Here is an 18,912-nt window from a genome sequence, read left to right on the forward strand (position 1 = left end):
ATGAAGGCCTGATTCACACAGTCCCCTCTGAACAGTTGATGTTGAGATGTGTCTGTGACTTGAACTCTGTGAAGCATTTATTTGGGCTGCAATATCCGAGGCTGGTAACTCTAATGAACGTATCCTCTGCAGCAGAGGTAACTCTGGGTCTTCCATTCCTGTGGCGGTCCTCATGAGAGCCAGTTTCATTATAGCGCTTGATGGTTTTTGCGACTGCACTTGAAGAACCTTTCAAAGTTCTTGAAATGTTCCGTATTGACTGACATTCATGTCTTAAAGTAATGATGGACTGTAGTTTCTCTTTGCTTATTTGAGCTGTTCTTGCCATAATATGGACTTGGTCTTTTACCAAATAGGGCTATCTTCTGTATACCCCCCTACCTTGTCACAACACAACTGATTGGCTCAAACACATTAAGAAGGAAAGAAATTCCACAAATTAACTTTTAGGAAGGCACATCTGTTAATTGAAATGCCTTCCAGGTGACTACCTCATGAAGCTGGTTGAGATAATTCCAAGAGTGTGCAAAGCTGTCATCAAGGCAAAGGGTGGGTATTTGAAGAATCTCAAATATAAAATATATTTTGATTTGTTTAACACTTCTTTGGTTACTACATGATTCCATATGTGTTATTTCATAGTTTTGATGTCTTCACTATTATTCTACCATGTAGAAAATAGTCAAAATAAAGAAAAACCCTTGAATGAGTAGGTGTGTCCAAACTTTTGACTGGTAGTGTTTGTCAAAACAGACTTTGTTTATTTGCAGTTTGAGTTGAAGAAATATACTTTGAGAAGCTCCACAGCGCATTAGTGGTGGTGAGTTTAGACAATCAAAAATATTATCAGACATCCCCAAATGGGCGCCGTTATACATTTGTGTGCAGGCCAGGTAGCCTACTTCTATGCATAATCAGGTGCGCGTCTTACTCAACATACAATGAATAAATTGACAGAACTCGTAAATGGAATGAAATAAACCAACACTTGATTCTCACAAGTGTAGCCTAGGTTGTGAGCTCTGCAAATAAGCGTCTACTCCGACAATGATAAAGGTAAATTACTGTATTAATAATATATTGAATGCATTAACAGAAATTACTGTAACCAAACAAACATTGTTGATAAAAATGATGGGAATTAACTTTAAATGTACAACTGGTACATTTACCGTTGTACATTTACCGTAATGGTGAATTGATAGACACTAACAATCAAAGGGCAAACAATTCACACAATGAAGTTATGAAACAATAAATGCACGCAAATTGGCGGTAGAGAGCGCATTCTGGAGAGAGACGCACTTTGTGCATCTAAGCCACACTCCCCTTCTTAACTCAACATTTTAAATTATACCCAAGACACATTATCTTCACACATACTGTAGGCCTAAGGAATACTCTCACAAACGTATCAGGTCCAAAGCAGTAGCAATTAATGGAAAACCAATGCAATTTCGAAATAAATGCAATTTCACTTATTTTCTAAATGTTATCAAATTGCTTGGCGTGCCAAGGCAAATACCCTCGCAGCACGTGTGCCTTAGGTTGCCGATACCTGTCTTAGAGTGATGGATTGTACCATCCCCGCGGCCTCCACAATGGCTTAGTCCACTGAGACAGGCGCGACTCAGACAGGTGTCTCGTACCACAACATATTTATTTTTTTTACTGCTCAACTAAAAGATTCTCAGGCGACCAACAGCCTATCGACCAAACAATCGACCAGTCGACTAAATGTGGTCAGCCCTAACACTCACACAAATACACACACACACACACACCAAGCATTAAGTAGTGGTGGCTAACTACTCTCACTATAGCCTCAGTGGGGGTGACCTTTCATAAGAAAGATAAGAGTCCATCAAGGCAGAGTGCAGGTGAGTCCAGTAAGAGGCTTGGAGACTGAGAAACAGCCTCCTTTCATTTGATGTCCTCTCCCTCTTCAGATACCTGTCCTTAGAATGACCTTACGGGAGTAAGGACAGATAAAAAAGTAGATGCAGATGAGCTATTATGCTCACTCCTGAGGTCAACTGTTAAGGCAAATAGCTAGTGTATGCTTTCCGCTGATCTTCTACAGTGAGTAACATCATGATTTATAGTATTCTAATTGCAGTGGAAACCTGTCAAGAGTTCTAACACTGCAGTGGTTCATCTCTAATTTCCTGGTGCCCCTCACAGCCCCTACCCCCTATCTGTTAACAGTTATTACTCACTTATACCAGGCTGCTGAAACGGAGACAGGAGGGGAGGTGCACTGCATGCACCTTGCTCCACGTGCGCTGACAAGCCAGAGCGAGTGTCTCTCAAATTAGCCATGTTCACCCCTCCCTCCCCCTCATCCATCTTAATTCCGCTCTAATAGTGGTCTGCTCCAGGCTCCCCGTACAATTAGCTGGCCATCTGGGGCCAAAGCTGGAAAAAAATTAACTTCTCATGTATCCTATCTTCCTCGTCCTCGTACAGACATTTAAATGCGTCTATCAGATAGACTGGTAGTTATTCTATTATCATAGCAAAGTAAAATAATATGTAAGAAGGGTATCAAGAAGAATGTGAGGCAGTCTCCCCTAATGCACCCTCCCCTTTGCTTTAACTGAGGGTCACCTCTAGCTTGGCCAGCCACCCAAGGAGGACAAGTCACTTTGTGGCAGGTCAAATTCTCTAGTGACGTGCTAACGAAGTCCAGAGTCACGGCGGCTGAGGTTTTAGTTTTGTGTAACGCAAATCACAAATCGTATTTGCTAGACTAATTGGGAGGGCTCTCACCCAGAGCACAGCGTGCTCTGAATGGTCTGGGGTCACAGTGTTAATGAAATGGCAAAGTCAAGTGGAGCCATGCAGAGAGAAACAGTGTGCCGTCAGAGCCAGGGAGAGGAGGGAGTCCAGGGGAGAAGAAAAACTTCAGGCATACAACGGAGGGAGAGGGAAGAGGGAAAGGTCACCAAGTTGTTTCAAGGCTTGCTTCCCTTCAGAGAAACTTCTGGAACTCTATCCTGTGTAATGTGTAGACGGCTGCAGTCCAGCTGCCCGTCTGATTGGACAGAGAGGATGTTGGCTCCATTAGATCAGATCAGACAAACACACTGCTCAGAGATTGCTATTACTTTACTCCTGGGCTGTGGCTGGGCTGTGGCTGCAGAATGGCCACAGCTGAATCAGTGAAACATCCACTCCCGTCAGACGGCACAGAGTGAAGAGATACAGATGGAAGTTGAACAGGATTAAGTTTGAACGTTTTTAATTGTTTTTTTAAACCATCAGCACACATCACCAACATTTTCAAAGACTCCTTTCAGTTAGATACTGCTCCAGTTTTTCATTTTAGTTTTTCATGCGTCAAACGAAGCCTTTGATCAACATGTCAGAATAAAACAGATGTCATGAAACTCACTTAAATTAAAAGTTATATTTTATTTCCCACTGGTGACAGGCAGAGAGAGTAGCAGCAGCATAGAGGTGCTAGCCTGATCCCATATCTGTTTGTGCAGTCTTGTCAATGACATAGGAGTTGGCAAGACAGCACAAACTGATCTGGGACCAGGCTATAGGTGCTAGCTCAGTCACACATAGCCTAGCGCCCTAGAATATCCAAAGACAGCATAGCTTGTCTCACAGGTTGAATCACCAAACCTCTAAACCCTAACATCACAGGAGTCTTCAGGGAAGGCAATGCTACTCTTTTTGGGATATCTAAAGTTTGTTTGTGCAAAGCAATCACCTGGACCAAGGTTAAAGAAAGTACTCTAGGGCACTTTAGACTGTTTTCTCAGAGTAGTCACTTGAATCTCCTCTTAGATGTCTCCTGTGATCTTGATTTTTTTATTTATTTTTGCCAATAACTTCACTTATAATTCAGTCCTAGAGATGGAGAAAGAATCATGACGGATGAGAGAAATGGATAGGTATAGAGAGGCTATAAGAGGTGAACATGCTGCTTTAGCTGTGGGGAAGACTGAGACTGATGGATAGCTTGATACCTTGTGAAATGAACAGGACTGAAAGTGAGATTCATCACCACCACAATGTTTACATTGGTAAGACATTATGCTGTATTTCCAGCTAATGTCTTGCTGTCAGCAGGAAACATTTTTCAGTATGGTAGACTTGCAATGTAGGTGGTAGTACGTTATAGTGTGGATCTAATCTTTTTCTACAGTCATAGGATTGCGGTAATCTATTATCTTTGCCAGATAGACATGTGTGAATCAATTCTATAACCTCTCTTGACACTGAATACACTTTTGCATCAACTGCATTTACCATACTGTATAGCTGTTTCATAAGTCATAGACCAAGATCACACCAAGGAAAATATCTCTAGGATTTAGAACAAGAGAGAACTTTGGAAGCCCTTAGTCCTGCGTGGATTGACAGACCCAAACTAGCTTAAGCATAGTGTCGCTTCATCATCGTCATCATTATCACCATTTCAATGGCACATCAGTGTTTTGTTACTGATAGATTTGGCAGCAGGTTTTACATTGCTTATTTTTAATTTCCCTCTTCAATTAGCTTCTGTTATGCCCCATCAACTGATCCATTGGAAGTGCCTCAGTATCCTGCCAAAAGCAGAAATTGCACCAACATGAAATAGATCATAATAGCTAACATGAAATAAATCATACCATAGGAAACTCAACGTATTCTAAAACCTTTCAAGCCATAATAATAAGAGTCATAATTGTATCACTCTAGCCCTAAAAATCCATGGTCACACACTTACATCATCCAGGGAAGGGGTGATAATGAGGCTGCACATTCTCACCATTAGATGATCTCTCATCCCTGTCTGGGTTTGACACGTTGACCTCTCCCCACACAGAAAGCCAGACTGGCCAGGATAAGGATAGCCCAGGCGGGCAGCTCCTGCACAGGCTTCCTCCAGAGCAAACGCAACGACCTCCTCAACGAACTGCTGGAGCTCACGGTAAGGTTGCCCTTTGACCTCTGAAGACCCAATCCTAGTTTGAGATATGCACACAAGTGGTGCATACCACAAGGTTGAGTTAGCCCGCTGAGCTAAAGCTCAAGCATTAGCTCGGGGGGCTAACGCAAGTTTTCAGATCTCAGGCCGGTTACTCATCAGAACAGCAGAATTGAACAGCAGTGAATCAATTCATTGAGGCACCGTGTAGCTGTAATGTCTTTGAATAGACTGAATATTGTGATTGTCTGGGCTTCTTCATTACTGACCATCTCCTCTCTATTTACTAAATGTCTTGGCTTGCTCCCATTTCACCCTGCTGTGCGTTTTAGTTCTCTCTATTGTGTTGTCTTGTTTCAATTCACAAGTCTGTTGTGTCTCGTTCTACAGGTCATTAAGCCTAGCCAGGCATTTTGTCTTCTCTATAGCCCTAATTAAACATGGTGAAGATGGAGATGGAAAACTGTTATTGTGTCTAAGCACCACAGTCACATTTGCGTTGCTTTTGTATGTGTTACGCTTCATTTTTGTCCATGATTGTGCTGGATATTACATTGAAATATTCCATTAGCAAATGGCTCAAAACGACGCTATCAATTATCAGGTATTAGTATTCATGTTGTGGGATGAATTAAGAGATGAGGCTCGTCAGAGCAGGTGTTTATGGACAGACCTCCCATATTGCTTCACGTCTTCTATATTAATGGCGTGGTGGATCGATTACAATAACAAATTGCACACATCCATACAGACTGACGTGACTGACATGCTCACAGCAACAGTCTGTTAAATTGCGTCACGGGATGAATTCCATTCACATCTACTCTGTAAAAGACTTGGAGCTGAGTGTCCATGGGAATTCTGGAAGTGTCAAAAAAGCATTCAGAGGCTTAATTTAGTCAGTGGTTTTACCAGGGCTGTGATGAGTCTGCCAGTGCTCTGGCACTTATAATTATGTTAATGTCACTGCAGAAAGCTAGGGCTGCGTGGGCCCACATATCTGACCGAAGAATTGCACTGTAAAAGATGTTGATTCAACGTACAATTTTAAGTCAACCAGCTCCAATAGGATTGTGAGTTTGCTCAACATTTGGACATATAGCTGAACCAACATGCATTCTCAAGTTAAATTGTATGTTCAATCAACTTTGAATTTTCGGTTGAGTGAACATACAATTCAACTTGAGAATTTATTTAACCTTATTTGCATATTTCACAGAGTGCCTTGCCTTTCGATTGAATTGTAGTTACCACCAATGACTGATTGTTAGCAACATGGTTGTTGTATTCATTGGTGTTCAGTACTGTAGCCTTCACCAAGTGAGTGTCTAAGTGAATATGTTATCTTTCAAATTAAAGTCTTTATGACAATACATTACATGTATCATAAGGCCTTTCTTTGAGGGCCTAGTTACACCCTAACACAGTAGTCTGAAACTCCTGATTTACAGGCCACATCAAGCCTGCAAGTCACATTATGCTGGCTTGCAAAGTGATGTGTAATTCCAATTGGAATCCAGCCAGAGTGAGGATATCCAAACATTTGAACTTTTAATCACCCGCGACCTGCATTCAGAATGATTGCCGGGGAAAATTAATTATTGAGACTACCTAAATCATATAAACTGGAACAGCCATCTCAGTAACAGGTGCAATAAATCCAACTACCTACAGATTGGATTAGTAAAAAAAAAATGTTTTAAGTGTGGCATTTATGTTTGTGTAGAATAAGATATTTCAGGTATTGAAACAAACAATTCTGAAAAACCAACTGTTACTCAACAAGCTTCTTTAAATTCAGCTCACTTCGAGAAGACTGTTGAGTAAACAAATTAGCTCAAATTCTTGTCTTTTTGAAGTCCACTAAACTCACAGAATAACGCTGATTAAGCAATTGGTCAAGGCTTTTTTACAGTGTAGCTAACTCTGTCCTCTACGGAGTTGGGAATATTTTCTCCCCTTGTAGTTATTCTCAGTCAGATGACAACCTCCGTTAGGTCTTCTTGGTTATTTGTTTCTGACTACCCCCACACATCAACAGGCAAAAATACACTATATACAGTGGGGGAAAAAAGTATTTAGTCAGCCACCAATTGTGCATGTTCTCCCACTTAAAAAGATGAGAGAGGCCTGTAATTTTCATCATAGGTACACGTCAACTATGACAGACAAAATGAGGGGAAAAAATCCAGAAAATCTCATTGTAGGATTTTTAATGAATTTATTTGCAAATTATAGTGGAAAATAAGTATTTGGTCAATAACAAAAGTTTCTCAATACTTTGTTATATACCCTTTGTTGGCAATGACACAGGTCAAACGTTTTCTGTAAGTCTTCACAAGGTTTTCACACACTGTTGCTGGTATTTTGGCCCATTCCTCCATGCAGATCTCCTCTAGAGCAGTGATGTTTTGGGGCTGTCGCTGGGCAACACAGACTTTCAACTCCCTCCAAAGATTTTCTATGGGGTTGAGATCTGGAGACTGGCTAGGCCACTCCAGGACCTTGAAATGCTTCTTACGAAGCCACTCCTTAGTTGCCCGGGCGGTGTGTTTGGGATCATTGTCATGCTAGACCCAGCCACGTTTCATCTTCAATGCCCTTGCTGATGGAAGGAGGTTTTCACTCAAAATCTCACGATACATGGCCCCATTCATTCTTTCCTTTACACGGATCAGTCGTCCTGGTCCCTTTGCAGAAAAACAGCCCCAAAGCATGATGTTTCCACCCCCATTCTTCACAGTAGGTATGGTGTTCTTTGGATGCAACTCAGCATTCTTTGTCCTCCAAACACGACGAGTTGAGTTTTTACCAAAAAGTTATATTTTGGTTTCATCTGACCATATGACATTCTCCCAATCCTCTTCTGGATCATCCAAATGCACTCTAGCAAACTTCAGACTGGCCTGGACATGTACTGGCTTAAGCAGGGGGACACGTCTGGCACTGCAGGATTTGAGTCCCTGGCGGCGTAGTGTGTTACTGATGGTAGGCTTTGTTACTTTGGTCCCAGCTCTCTGCAGGTCATTCACTAGGTCCCCCCGTGTGGTTCTGGGATTTTTGCTCACCGTTCTTGTGATCATTTTGACCCTACGGGGTGAGATCTTGCGTGGAGCACCAGATCGAGGGAGATTATCAGTGGTCTTGTATGTCTTCCATTTCCTAATAATTGCTCCCACAGTTGATTTCTTCAAACCAAGCTGCTTACCTATTGCAGATTCAGTCTTCCCAGCCTGGTGCAGGTCTACAATTTTGTTTCTGGTGTCCTTTGACAGCTCTTTGGTCTTGGCCATAGTGGAGTTTGGAGTGTGACTGTTTGAGGTTGTGGACAGGTGTCTTTTATACTGATAACAAGTTCAAACAGGTGCCATTAATACAGGAAACGAGTGGAGGACAGAGGAGCCTCTTAAAGAAGAAGTTACAGGTCTGTGAGAGCCAGAAATCTTGCTTGTTTGTAGGTGACCAAATACTTATTTTCCACCATAGTTTGCAAATAAATTCATTAAAAATCCTACAATGTGATTTTCAGGAAAAAAAACATCTCAATTTGTCTGTCATAGTTGACGTGTACCTATGATGAAAATTACAGGCCTCTCTCATCTTTTTAAGTGGGAGAACTTGCACAATTGGTGGCTGACTAAATACTTTTTCCCCCCACTGTATATATAGTGGATTCAGCTATTTCAGCCACACCCATTGCTGACAGGTGTATAAAACCGAGCACACAGGCCATGCAATCTCTATAGACAAACATTGGCAGTAGAATGGCCTTACTGAAGAGCTCAGTGAATTTCAACGTGGCACCATCATAGGATGCCACCTTTCCAACAAGTCAGTTCCTCAAATGTCTGCCCTGCTAGAGCTGCCTCAGTCAACTTTAACTGCTGTTGTTATGAAGTGGAAATGTCTAGGAGCAACAACGGCTCAGCTGCGAAGTGGTATGCCACACAAGCCCACAGAACGGGACCGCCGAGTGCTGAAGCGCGTAGTGCGTAAAAATCGTCTGTCCTCAGTTGCAACACTCACTACCGAGTTCCAAACTGCTTCTGGAAGCAATGTCAGCACAATAACTGTTCGTCAGGAGCTTCATGGAATGGCTTTCCATGGCCGAGCAGCCGCACACAAACCTAAGATCACCATGCGCAATGCCAAGCGTCGGCTGGAGTGGTGTCTCCGCCATTGGACTCTGGAGCAGTGGAAACGTGTTCTCTGGAGTGATGATTCACGCTTCACCATCTGGCAGTCCAATGGACGAATCTGGGTTTGGCGGATGCCAGGAGAACACTACCTGCCCTAATGCGTAGTGCCAACTGTAAAGTTTGTTGGAGGAGGAATAATGGTCTGGGGCTGTTTTTCATGTTCCGGGCTAGGCCCCTTAGTTCCAGTGAAGGGAAATCTTAACACTACAGAATACAATGACATTCTAGATGATTCTGTGATTCCAACTTTGTGGCAACAGTTTGGGGAAGGCCCTTTCCTGTTCCAGCATGACATTGACCCCGTGCACAAAGCGAGGTCCATACAGAAATGGTTTGTCGAGATCGCTGTGGAAGAACTTGACTGGACTGCACAGAGCCCTGACCTCAACCCCATCGAACACCTTTGGAATAAATTGGAACGCAGAGGACGAGCCAGTCCTAATCGCCCAACATCAGTGCCCAACCTCACTATTGCTATTGTGGCTGAATGGAAGCAAGTCCCCGCAAAAACATCTAGTGGAAAACCTTCCCAGAAGAGTGGAGGCTGTTATAGCAGCAAAGGGGGGACCAACTCCATATTAATGCCAATGATTTTGGAATGAGATATTTGACCAGCAGGTGTCCACATACTTTTGGTCATGTAGTGTACCCCTCTCACAGGAGATAGGCTATACTTCCAGATGAATTCATCCAACTGAAAAACCTTCAAAGAGTAATCATTCAGAAGCATCAAACACTGTGTTACTGTGCACCGTTGAACTGACTGTGTGTAGTTTGAATGACAGTAAATGGAACAGATCTCTGTTGATGAAAGTATTTCCAGCTGTTCCAATGTTGTCCCTAGCAGCATTTGTTGCAAACGGGAGGTGTGTCTGCATATTGTTTTTAAAATGTGTTGTATGTGATTGTTGTTGAAAGCAGTTAAAAATGATAGATACAATTTTGTTCAGTTGAAATTGAATCAAGTCCAATTTTTTTTTTTTTTACTAGTAATTCATGAAAGGAATGTAGAGAATTGTCCAGATAAGTAAAGCACTTTCTGCTTTTTTTGTTTCTTTGTCTGCTTCTTCTCTCCTTTTCAACTCTCTGAAGCAACAACCTTACAAGCAAAACAATATCCACGAGGTATTTAAATCAGCCATCACATGACGTTACAATGAAATTCTACATGTGCAACATTTTATAGCCACTTAATTCTGTCAGAAAAGACTGAAACATCAGTGGCACATACAATCTTTACCTGTTTGTTTGGTAGCCATATTGATAATGAAACAAAATACCTGGAGCTCAAGTAGCTAACCAACACACTTCTACTACTATGTATGTAACTGTTAACAGTGTTTGCATTGTATGTTTTTTCTCTATATTTCTGTGTGTTTTCTGTTTGTCCACTAAGGGGTCAGAGGAAGAGGAACAGCCGCTCAACAAGAGCATGTCGTTATTAGAGAGCCAACACCACCACCTATTGCACTGTCTGGAGAAGACCACTGTGAGTCTCTAGTCCAACCATGCTCTACAGATGTAGAATCTTAATTTGATCACCCTGATGCAGGAAATATACAACTTGTAGTGTATTTGAGGTTTAAAAAGGCTTCTGAAGTTTGTAATTTCAACTTCGAAACTTGATGTTACCTTACATAAAATGTATCAACCTCTACAAAAATGTCCACATAATAATTCACATTTCCTGTTGCTGCGGGATTCTTTTCCTGCTGTAGCAAACTGTCTTAAATTAAGATCCTACATCTGTATGACTAGAAAACCATACTCTACCATACTCAATTAATAGAAAACCATACTCTAACCATACTTTACCATACTCAATGACTAGAAAACCATACTGTAACCATACTCTAACCATAAAAATTAGGATTCTTCTGTACAAACCATTTCATAAAAAAATTGTCTTATTCATTATTCAAATAATGGAGACATGTTTGTATTTGTATTTATTATGCGGTCCAGCAAAATGAAGGCAGTTATACATTTAAAACACATTACAATACATTCACAACAGATTTCACAACATATTAAGTGTGTGCCCTCAGGCCCCTACTCTAATCCACATATCTACAACACAAAATCCATGTGTACGTGTGTGTATAGTGCGTGTGTTATTGTGTGTTTGTATGCATGTGTCTATGTTTGTGTTGCTTCACAGTCCCCGCTGTTCCATAAGGTGTATTTTTATCTGGTTTTTTAAATCTAATTTTACTGCTTGCATGAGTTACTTGATGTGGAATAGAGTTACATGTAGTCATGGCTCTATGTAGTACTGTGCGCCTCCCATAGTCTGTTCTGGACTTGGAGACTGTGAAGAGACCTCTAGTGGCATGTCTTGTGGGGAATGCATAGGTGTCCGAGCTGTGTGCCAGTAGTTCAAACAGACAGCTCGGTGCATTCAACATGTCAATACCTCTCACAAAAACAAGTAGTGATGAAGTCAATCTCTCCTCCACTTTGAGCCAGGAGAGATTGGCAATAAATGTTACACCCACAGAGCTGCAATAGTCTCATAGCCATTTATGGAGGGCTAAAAGTCTGCTGAACCGTTCAATGCCATGATTTAGGGAGGGCAGAGAGCCAGGTATTATGGGGCGTTTGTTGGTGTCAGGTAGTGACCCAATCAGTTTTTTAAAATCCATCTTCAGTTGTTTTGAGCTGCCCTTCATAATGTCATTCGACCCCACATGAAACATGACAGTATCAGCCCCCGGTGACTGACACACAGCCTCGGGAAGCAACCTGGTGATATCCTGAACTTTTGAACCAGGTACAGATCTATGCCTCACCATCGAACTCCCTATCACAATAGCTGGAATGATCTGGCCTCTGCCGTGTCTCGAAGCTGACTGCGAGGCCAGGAGGAAGAAGGCAGGCGCGCCGAGGACGATTCTTCTCCTTCTTTCTGGTTCCGACACTAATCCATTTACGCTCACCTGGAGTCGAACAGTGAGCAGCCATTTTCTGGTTCAAGCTAGTAGAGGGGTGCAGTGGAGTAAATGTATCATAGTCCAGGAAGGTCCCATTATGATCCTCTTGGATGTTTTGATAGGAAGCATTTAAAGATGCCGATAGTCTCATGGAATCCTTATTCAGTTCAAGGCGCTTGGTCAAATGTTATATTTCTTCATGAAGAGTAAAAAGCCTTTCTTTAGCTGCATCAAGTTCAATACATTTTTCACAAATTAAGGTATCCATCGGACCTTTCCCCGTGACAACTACGAACATGTTGCAGATTATACACTTAATAGCAACCGAGTCCCCAGCAGATTCAAAGGAGTTTTCACTGCTGAACGCCGACAGTCCAAGGGAACAAACATTTCCCAGCGCCGCCGGGGACTTAGATGATCCCTCCATGGCCGCTGATGCCCCTACTCGCACAACTGTGTTGTTGTCTGTCTCTAATTGAATGTGAGAGCGAGAGAGAAGCGCAGGGGGCGTGTGATGGCTGGGTCGGTTGTCAGTGGCAGGTCGCCGGCTGTTCCTTGCTACGCACCGGCCCGGCTGTGTGTTAGCGTTTGGTCTAGCCTCTCAGAGCGTGTCCCCAGTGTCTGTAGTCATGGGGGATACAAAACATATAGTTACAGCATGTACTGGCCAACAATTGGAGTCACACTCACACGCTGGAAATAAGCAAATTCCTTTAGTAGTCCTATAGAGAGCATTGTATGAGTTGAGCTCTTGGTAGCCTGGCTCGCTTGTTGGTATCCAGGTACTAAAGCGTCCGGGGTGAAAAAGTTGAATGTAAATAGTTGAGCGAAGAAAAATCTAAGACGTCGGTAAATGTGTTAAATGCAGAGTTTTGATTAAACGGTTATTAAAAGTAAACATTTTGGCAGGTAGCCAAGTCGCAACAAGCAGCATGACAACGCGGAAGTGTGACATCTTCCCACTGTGAACAGAGGGGCAGTGTATTGTTATCCAATGTTGTTATTGAGATAGGCGATGACAAAGTGCCACTGCTAAATCATTGCCGCCACTCCCTTCCCCCCCTTGAAAATAGTTTTCAGTATAGTAAAACGTGTTCTGTATAAACTTAAATGACTAAAACCAGATATCGAGTATGTACAAAAGATAATTAACCTATATGTATGTTTTAATAAGATCGTCTTTGAGAACTAATAATCACCTAAATAAAAAGTAGACAGCAGGGACAATATAAAATTCCAAAAATGTCATGCTCGGGGACCATAGATTTCGTTATGTTTGAGTCACTCAGATAGCATAAGCACACGGCATAAGCCACAGCAAACTGTGTAGAATTGCAGAACATTTTATTTAAAACAGATTTTTGTTTCTCAGCCCCATGGCAAAATGTGTACAATTGCAGGAAACTAGCTTTAAAACCGTAAAATGTTCTCTCCCCCCAGCAAAAGGATGCCCCCTGGAGCACCCCACCCATGCTAACCTTGCCACCACTGCTGAAAACAATCCTAGGGGAAACACTGGTTGACCTGTTACCTAGCATGGAACACATCCTCTGAGGTCTTATTTTATATAGTGATAACAACTATTATATCACTATATAAACCTTATATATTCACTTATATAGTGTGAATATATAATCAACCCGGCAGCAGCTGTCTTTTGATCCCTCTCCTCCTCCGCAGGCCCATGAGTTTGTGGATGAGCAGCTGTATGAGCAGAACTGCCTGGAGACCACGGTCCAGAGCTACACCTCCCGCAGCCCCTCCTTCTCCAGCCAGGACGGGCCCATAGGCACCTGCTGTACCCGCCGGGGGAAGATGAACTCCCCCCTGCCCAACTCCAGCCTGCCCCTGCAGCCCAGCCATCAGCAGGGCCTACTACAGGAGCTCAGCGCCCTGCACATCCAGTGTGGGGATAAGCAGCCGCATACCACCAGGTTAGAGACTGCAGGCAGCCAGGCACATGGATACAGGTTGAAGTTGACACAAATCTACAATCAACTTATGGAGGAAATCCCTTACCATTAATATACTAAACTGATCTTAGATCAGTGTCTTAGGGCTACTTCATCATACTCAGCACAGATGTGGCCCAGCGTCGTCCGGGTTTGGCCGGTGTAGGCCGTCATTGTAAATAAGAATTTGTTCTTAACTGACTTGCCTAGTTAAATAAAGGTAAAATAAATGTGCGTCATGCACACATGCTGTCCCCATAGAAAACACTAGAGGGCACTGTAGGATCGTATCGATTGCTTTTGTTACAACAAGTTGTTGGGCGTTTGTAAAATGACTGCACTTTTACAGTATTTTTCCACCCTCTCCCTCCCTGTGTCTGTCGCTATCTCATTACTCTCTCATTCTTCTCTCACACTCACTCTCTCTTTCTCTCAGTCGCTCTAGTCTCAACATGAAGACAGACGAGGTGGGCCTGATCAACTACAAGGGCAGTCAGATCACCACGGCGATCATCAGCATCCCCATGGCCCCCTCCGACACCGCTGACGGGGACGGTCTCCACGGACCTCCCCAGCGCAGACCCCCCCCACCCCCCACCGGCCCACAGGCCCCCAGCATCAACCCCACCGCCAGCTCCAATGTCATTAAAGTGTCCGCTCTGTGACTGTGTGGCTAACCCAATCGACAGACTGACTGAGCAGGAGGAGAGGTGAAGGGGACTTTCACTTGAACTCTGCCTTGAAGGACCCCTGTCGCCTGTTTAGAGGTAGAGAAATGGGAGGGAACCCCCGTGTTCCAAGGAATGTACTTGGCCTTTTGAGCAGCCAGGGGATAGGCTACTGTATACTGAGAGAAATGCTGCAAGGCAAGGCAGCTGATGGTAGGCTACGGTGTGCGCATTTCCCAAACACGGGCCAGTATGTGTGAATTCTGGGATTCGACAGGACAAAGGAAGTCACTGTGTTTTTGTGCACTTCGCACCTACACTTTATTTTCTGGCTACAGCTCAACCCTAAATGTGTGAAAGATATTCTTCTTACACTTACAAGGTTCAAAGGAGGATGAAGACAACTATCAATGTTTTAACTTGAGTTTGGTTGGTCTTCTTTGCGTTTTTCTGTTGTTTGTCGTATCTAGTTTTACCTTGATTGATACAGTTTTGGAGTTTTTCACTTCTCCAGTGGATGAGGTGTGTCGGTTAATATGATTGTGGTGATTTTGTGTGTATGTGTGTGATGATACTTTTATGAAATGTTAATATTTTAGTGGGTTTTAACCTGATTAGATTTTCATCTGTCCACAATGCCCTTAAAGAGCGACTGCCCCTAAAAAGCAATTTCTCGTTTTGAAAATGGCCTATATGGCATTGATATGAGTCAGACACATTTATTCTACTGTCAAAATTGACTACAAAATGTGAATAGGATAATTTGGGTCATAAAGTTAGTCTCATTCAGATTTACGAGATGATAGGAAAAAAATGTATGTCATGGAATGAAGGGTACCGTAACAGTTTTCCTTGGGTTGGGTTTATTTTAATCCTGCCCACAGCTGGCAGCACCTAAGCCCAGATCGTAATGCCCATGGTCAATTTGGTTTGACATTCGATATCCCTATGGGGCTAGTTAGGGACCACAATATTTTAAAGGTCAATAGCTCCAAATTTCAATAACTTAAAAACCTCAAACAAGTTATAAATTGTAGAAATTCATATACAAATATTTAAAGCATTTAATGAGAGAACTAAAAGATGGGCAACATGAAAATAGTGTCCCATTTACATTGTGTAATTCATTGACGGTCCCTAACTATCCCCAGAGATAGGCTATCCAAAGCCAACCAACATTGCCACGGTGGCACACCAGTCAGCTGAAGCTAATTACCAAAATAATTTGTCTAACTCTTCCCACCTGCAAACACACACGAGACACCCACATCAAACCACACCCTGAAACCAACTCACGTTTGAATTCAGTCATGGCCGCTAGCATTTCTTAATGAACCAAATCTAAAACAAGGCCAAATCAGGAAGTGCAGTCGCCCTTTAAAATCAAAGTAACATAAATGCCTACTCAGACAAATATTTTATGGGCTAACTATTTTTTTGCTAGAAATATATTATCAGACACACTACAGTACCATTGTTGATGCTCTACCCAACTCTGTCTCTCCCTTGCTTTCTCCCTTTCTCCCTTGCTCTCTCTCTATCTCTATGTCTCTCTCTTTCTCTCTCTTCCAGAATGTCCTCATTTTTAAGACTTTAGAATAGCAGTTTAGTCGTTGTTTTTTCAGCTCAGTGGAAGACCGTATAATCACCATGGTCCCATGCAACCATGAGTCATTAGCTAGGTTTTCATCTAATTGGCGACAGAGTTTCATGTGAATATTAAAAAATCTGCATAAAGAAAGTATGCGCATTTCCCCACCAGTGGTATGTTTCCACCAAACAGACTTGTTGCGGATAAAAATCAGGGCGTGATGACGTAGTGCACATAAAAAGTCATGTACCGAATAAAAATCTAAAGTTCAATGTGTTTCCATCGCATTTTCCACTCTACCGATAGTTTTGTCAGTGCTGGTAGGCTAGTTAACATGATGAGATTATTATGGATAAGAGCGAGAATATTTTTAGTTGTCACCAGAATAAGACCCTCGATATTTACTGGAAAGGTGCATCAAGCTCATCACCTTGCACTTTCACCATCCTGCGAAGTCCATCAAGTCGTAGTGGGAGGACCACACATGTCATCACATAACTCCATGTTTACTTCAATATGATGGTTATTATATCAATATTTGCGCATAAAAGCAAAACACAAAAAGATCCCACCTTGTCTAGCATATTTAGTTTTGTCGACATTTGGAAAGTTTACCGACATGTTCTGTTTCCATCAGGCCTGTCGTGATATTTTTTTAATCGACATGTACTTTATTTGCATAAAAATGTTGGATGGAAACTATGTTGTGAACAGGCCTCCTCTACATGTTGCATTAACTGTTGTCCATTGGAGGTCCATACTGTAGGTGCCTGGTGTTTGGAATAGCTTGTGACAACTTGCCAAGATGTGCTACAGTAAAATTATAACAGATAAACACATTTTGTTTTGTTCTTTATGTGTAAATTTATTATTTCACTCTGTAGGTTTTTGAATAATGAAAATGAAAATACTATTTGAGGTATCAGTATGTTTTTGACTTGACTTTGTGTACCCATCCATGTATTAATCAGAGGTTAGGACATGCAGTTACACTATCCCCAACTAGTCCATCGTTGTGAGCCTATGTGTAATTATGGATGTTAAAAAGAGATAGTTAACTTGTTGTTGACCATGTCACGTGAAAGATGAGTTAAAATCATATCTATAGTATATAAACCCTACAGTTGAAGTCGGAAGTTTACATACACTTAGGTTGGAGTCATTTAAACTTGTTTTTCAACCACTCCACACATTTCTTGTTAACAAACTATAGTTTTGGCAAGTCGGTTAGGACATCTACTTTGCGCATGATACAAGTAATTTTTCCAACAATTGTTTACAGACAGATTATTTTTATTTTTATAATTCACTGTATCACAATTCCAGTGGGTCAGAAGTTTACATACACTAAGTTGATTGTGCCTTTAAACAGCTTGAAAAATTCCAGAAAATGATGTCATGGCTTTAGAAGCTTCTGATAGGCTAATTGACATCATTTGAGTCAATTGGAGGTGTACCTGTGGATGTATTTCAAGATCTACCTTCAAACTCAGTGCCCCTTTGCTTGACATCATGGGAAAATCAAAAGAAATCAACAAAGACCTCAGAAAAAAAATTTGTAGACCTCCACAAGTCTGGTTCATCCTTGGGAGCAATTTCCAAACACCTGAAGGTACCACGTTCATCTGTACAAACAAAAGTATGCAAGTATAAACACCATGGGACCACACAGCCGTCATACCGCTCAGGAAGGAGACGCGTTCTGTCTCCTAGAGATGAACATACTTTGGTGCGAAAAGTACAAATCAATCCCAGAACAACAGCAAAGGACCTTGTGAAGATGCTGGAGGAAACGGGTACAAAATAATCTATATCCACAGTAAAACGATTCCTGTATCGACATAACCTGAAAGGCCGCTCAGAAAGGAAGAAGCCACTGCTCCAAAACCGCCATAAAAAAGCCAGACTACGGTTTGCAACTGCACATGGGGACAAAGATCATACTTTTTGGAGAAATGTCCTCTGGTCTGATGAAACAAAAATAGAACTGTTTGGCCATAATGACCATTGTTATGTTTGGAGGAAAAAGGGGGTTGCTTGCAAGCTGAAGAACACCATCCCAACCGTGAAACACGGGGGTGGCAGCATCATGCTATGGGGGTGCTTTGCTGCAGGAGGGACTGGTGCACTTCACAAAATAGATGGCTTCATGAGGAAGGAAAATTATGTGGATATATTGAAGCAACATATCAAGACATCAGTCAGGAAGTTAAAGCTTGGTCGCAAATGGGTCTTCCAAATGGACAATGCATACCCCAAGCATACTTCCAAAGTTGTGGCAAAATGGCTTAAGGACAACAAAGTCAAGGTATTGGAGTGGCCATCACAAAGCCCTGACCTCAATCCTATAGAAAATGTGTGGGCAGAACTGAAAAGCGTTTGCGTGCAAGGAGGTCTACAAACCTGACTCAGTTACACCAGCTCTGTCAGGAGGAGTGGGCCAAAATTCACCCAACTTATTGTGGGAAGTTTGTGGTTTGACCCAAGTTAAACAATTTAAAGGCAATGCTACCAAATACTAATTGAGTGTATGTAAGCTTCTGACCCACTGGGAATGTGATGAAATAAATAAAAGCTGAAATAAATAATTCTCTCTACTATTATTCTCACATTTCACATTCTTAAAATAAAGTGGTGAT

At 42.1% G+C, this 18,912-nt stretch overlaps 1 protein-coding gene across 1 annotated transcript in view; it reads left to right on the forward strand.

The window, feature by feature from the left end:
* Window positions 1-14,679, forward strand: part of LOC311133539 (A-type voltage-gated potassium channel KCND3-like) — a gene marked incomplete at both ends in the record, with an annotated part of 140,990 nt that extends 126,311 nt beyond the window's left edge. The window contains 5 exons of the mRNA XM_084167044.1: window positions 4,829-4,933; window positions 10,222-10,254; window positions 10,526-10,618; window positions 13,743-13,996; window positions 14,451-14,679. Of these exons, the coding sequence (XP_084023170.1) occupies window positions 4,829-4,933; window positions 10,222-10,254; window positions 10,526-10,618; window positions 13,743-13,996; window positions 14,451-14,679 (714 nt within the window). The remainder of the gene's footprint in view (window positions 1-4,828; window positions 4,934-10,221; window positions 10,255-10,525; window positions 10,619-13,742; window positions 13,997-14,450) is intronic.
* Window positions 14,680-18,912: the final 4,233 nt, after the last annotated feature.

This window comes from Coregonus lavaretus (genome assembly GCF_964263955.1).
Source record: "Coregonus lavaretus genome assembly, chromosome: 8".
Classification (NCBI taxonomy): domain Eukaryota; kingdom Metazoa; phylum Chordata; class Actinopteri; order Salmoniformes; family Salmonidae; genus Coregonus; species Coregonus lavaretus.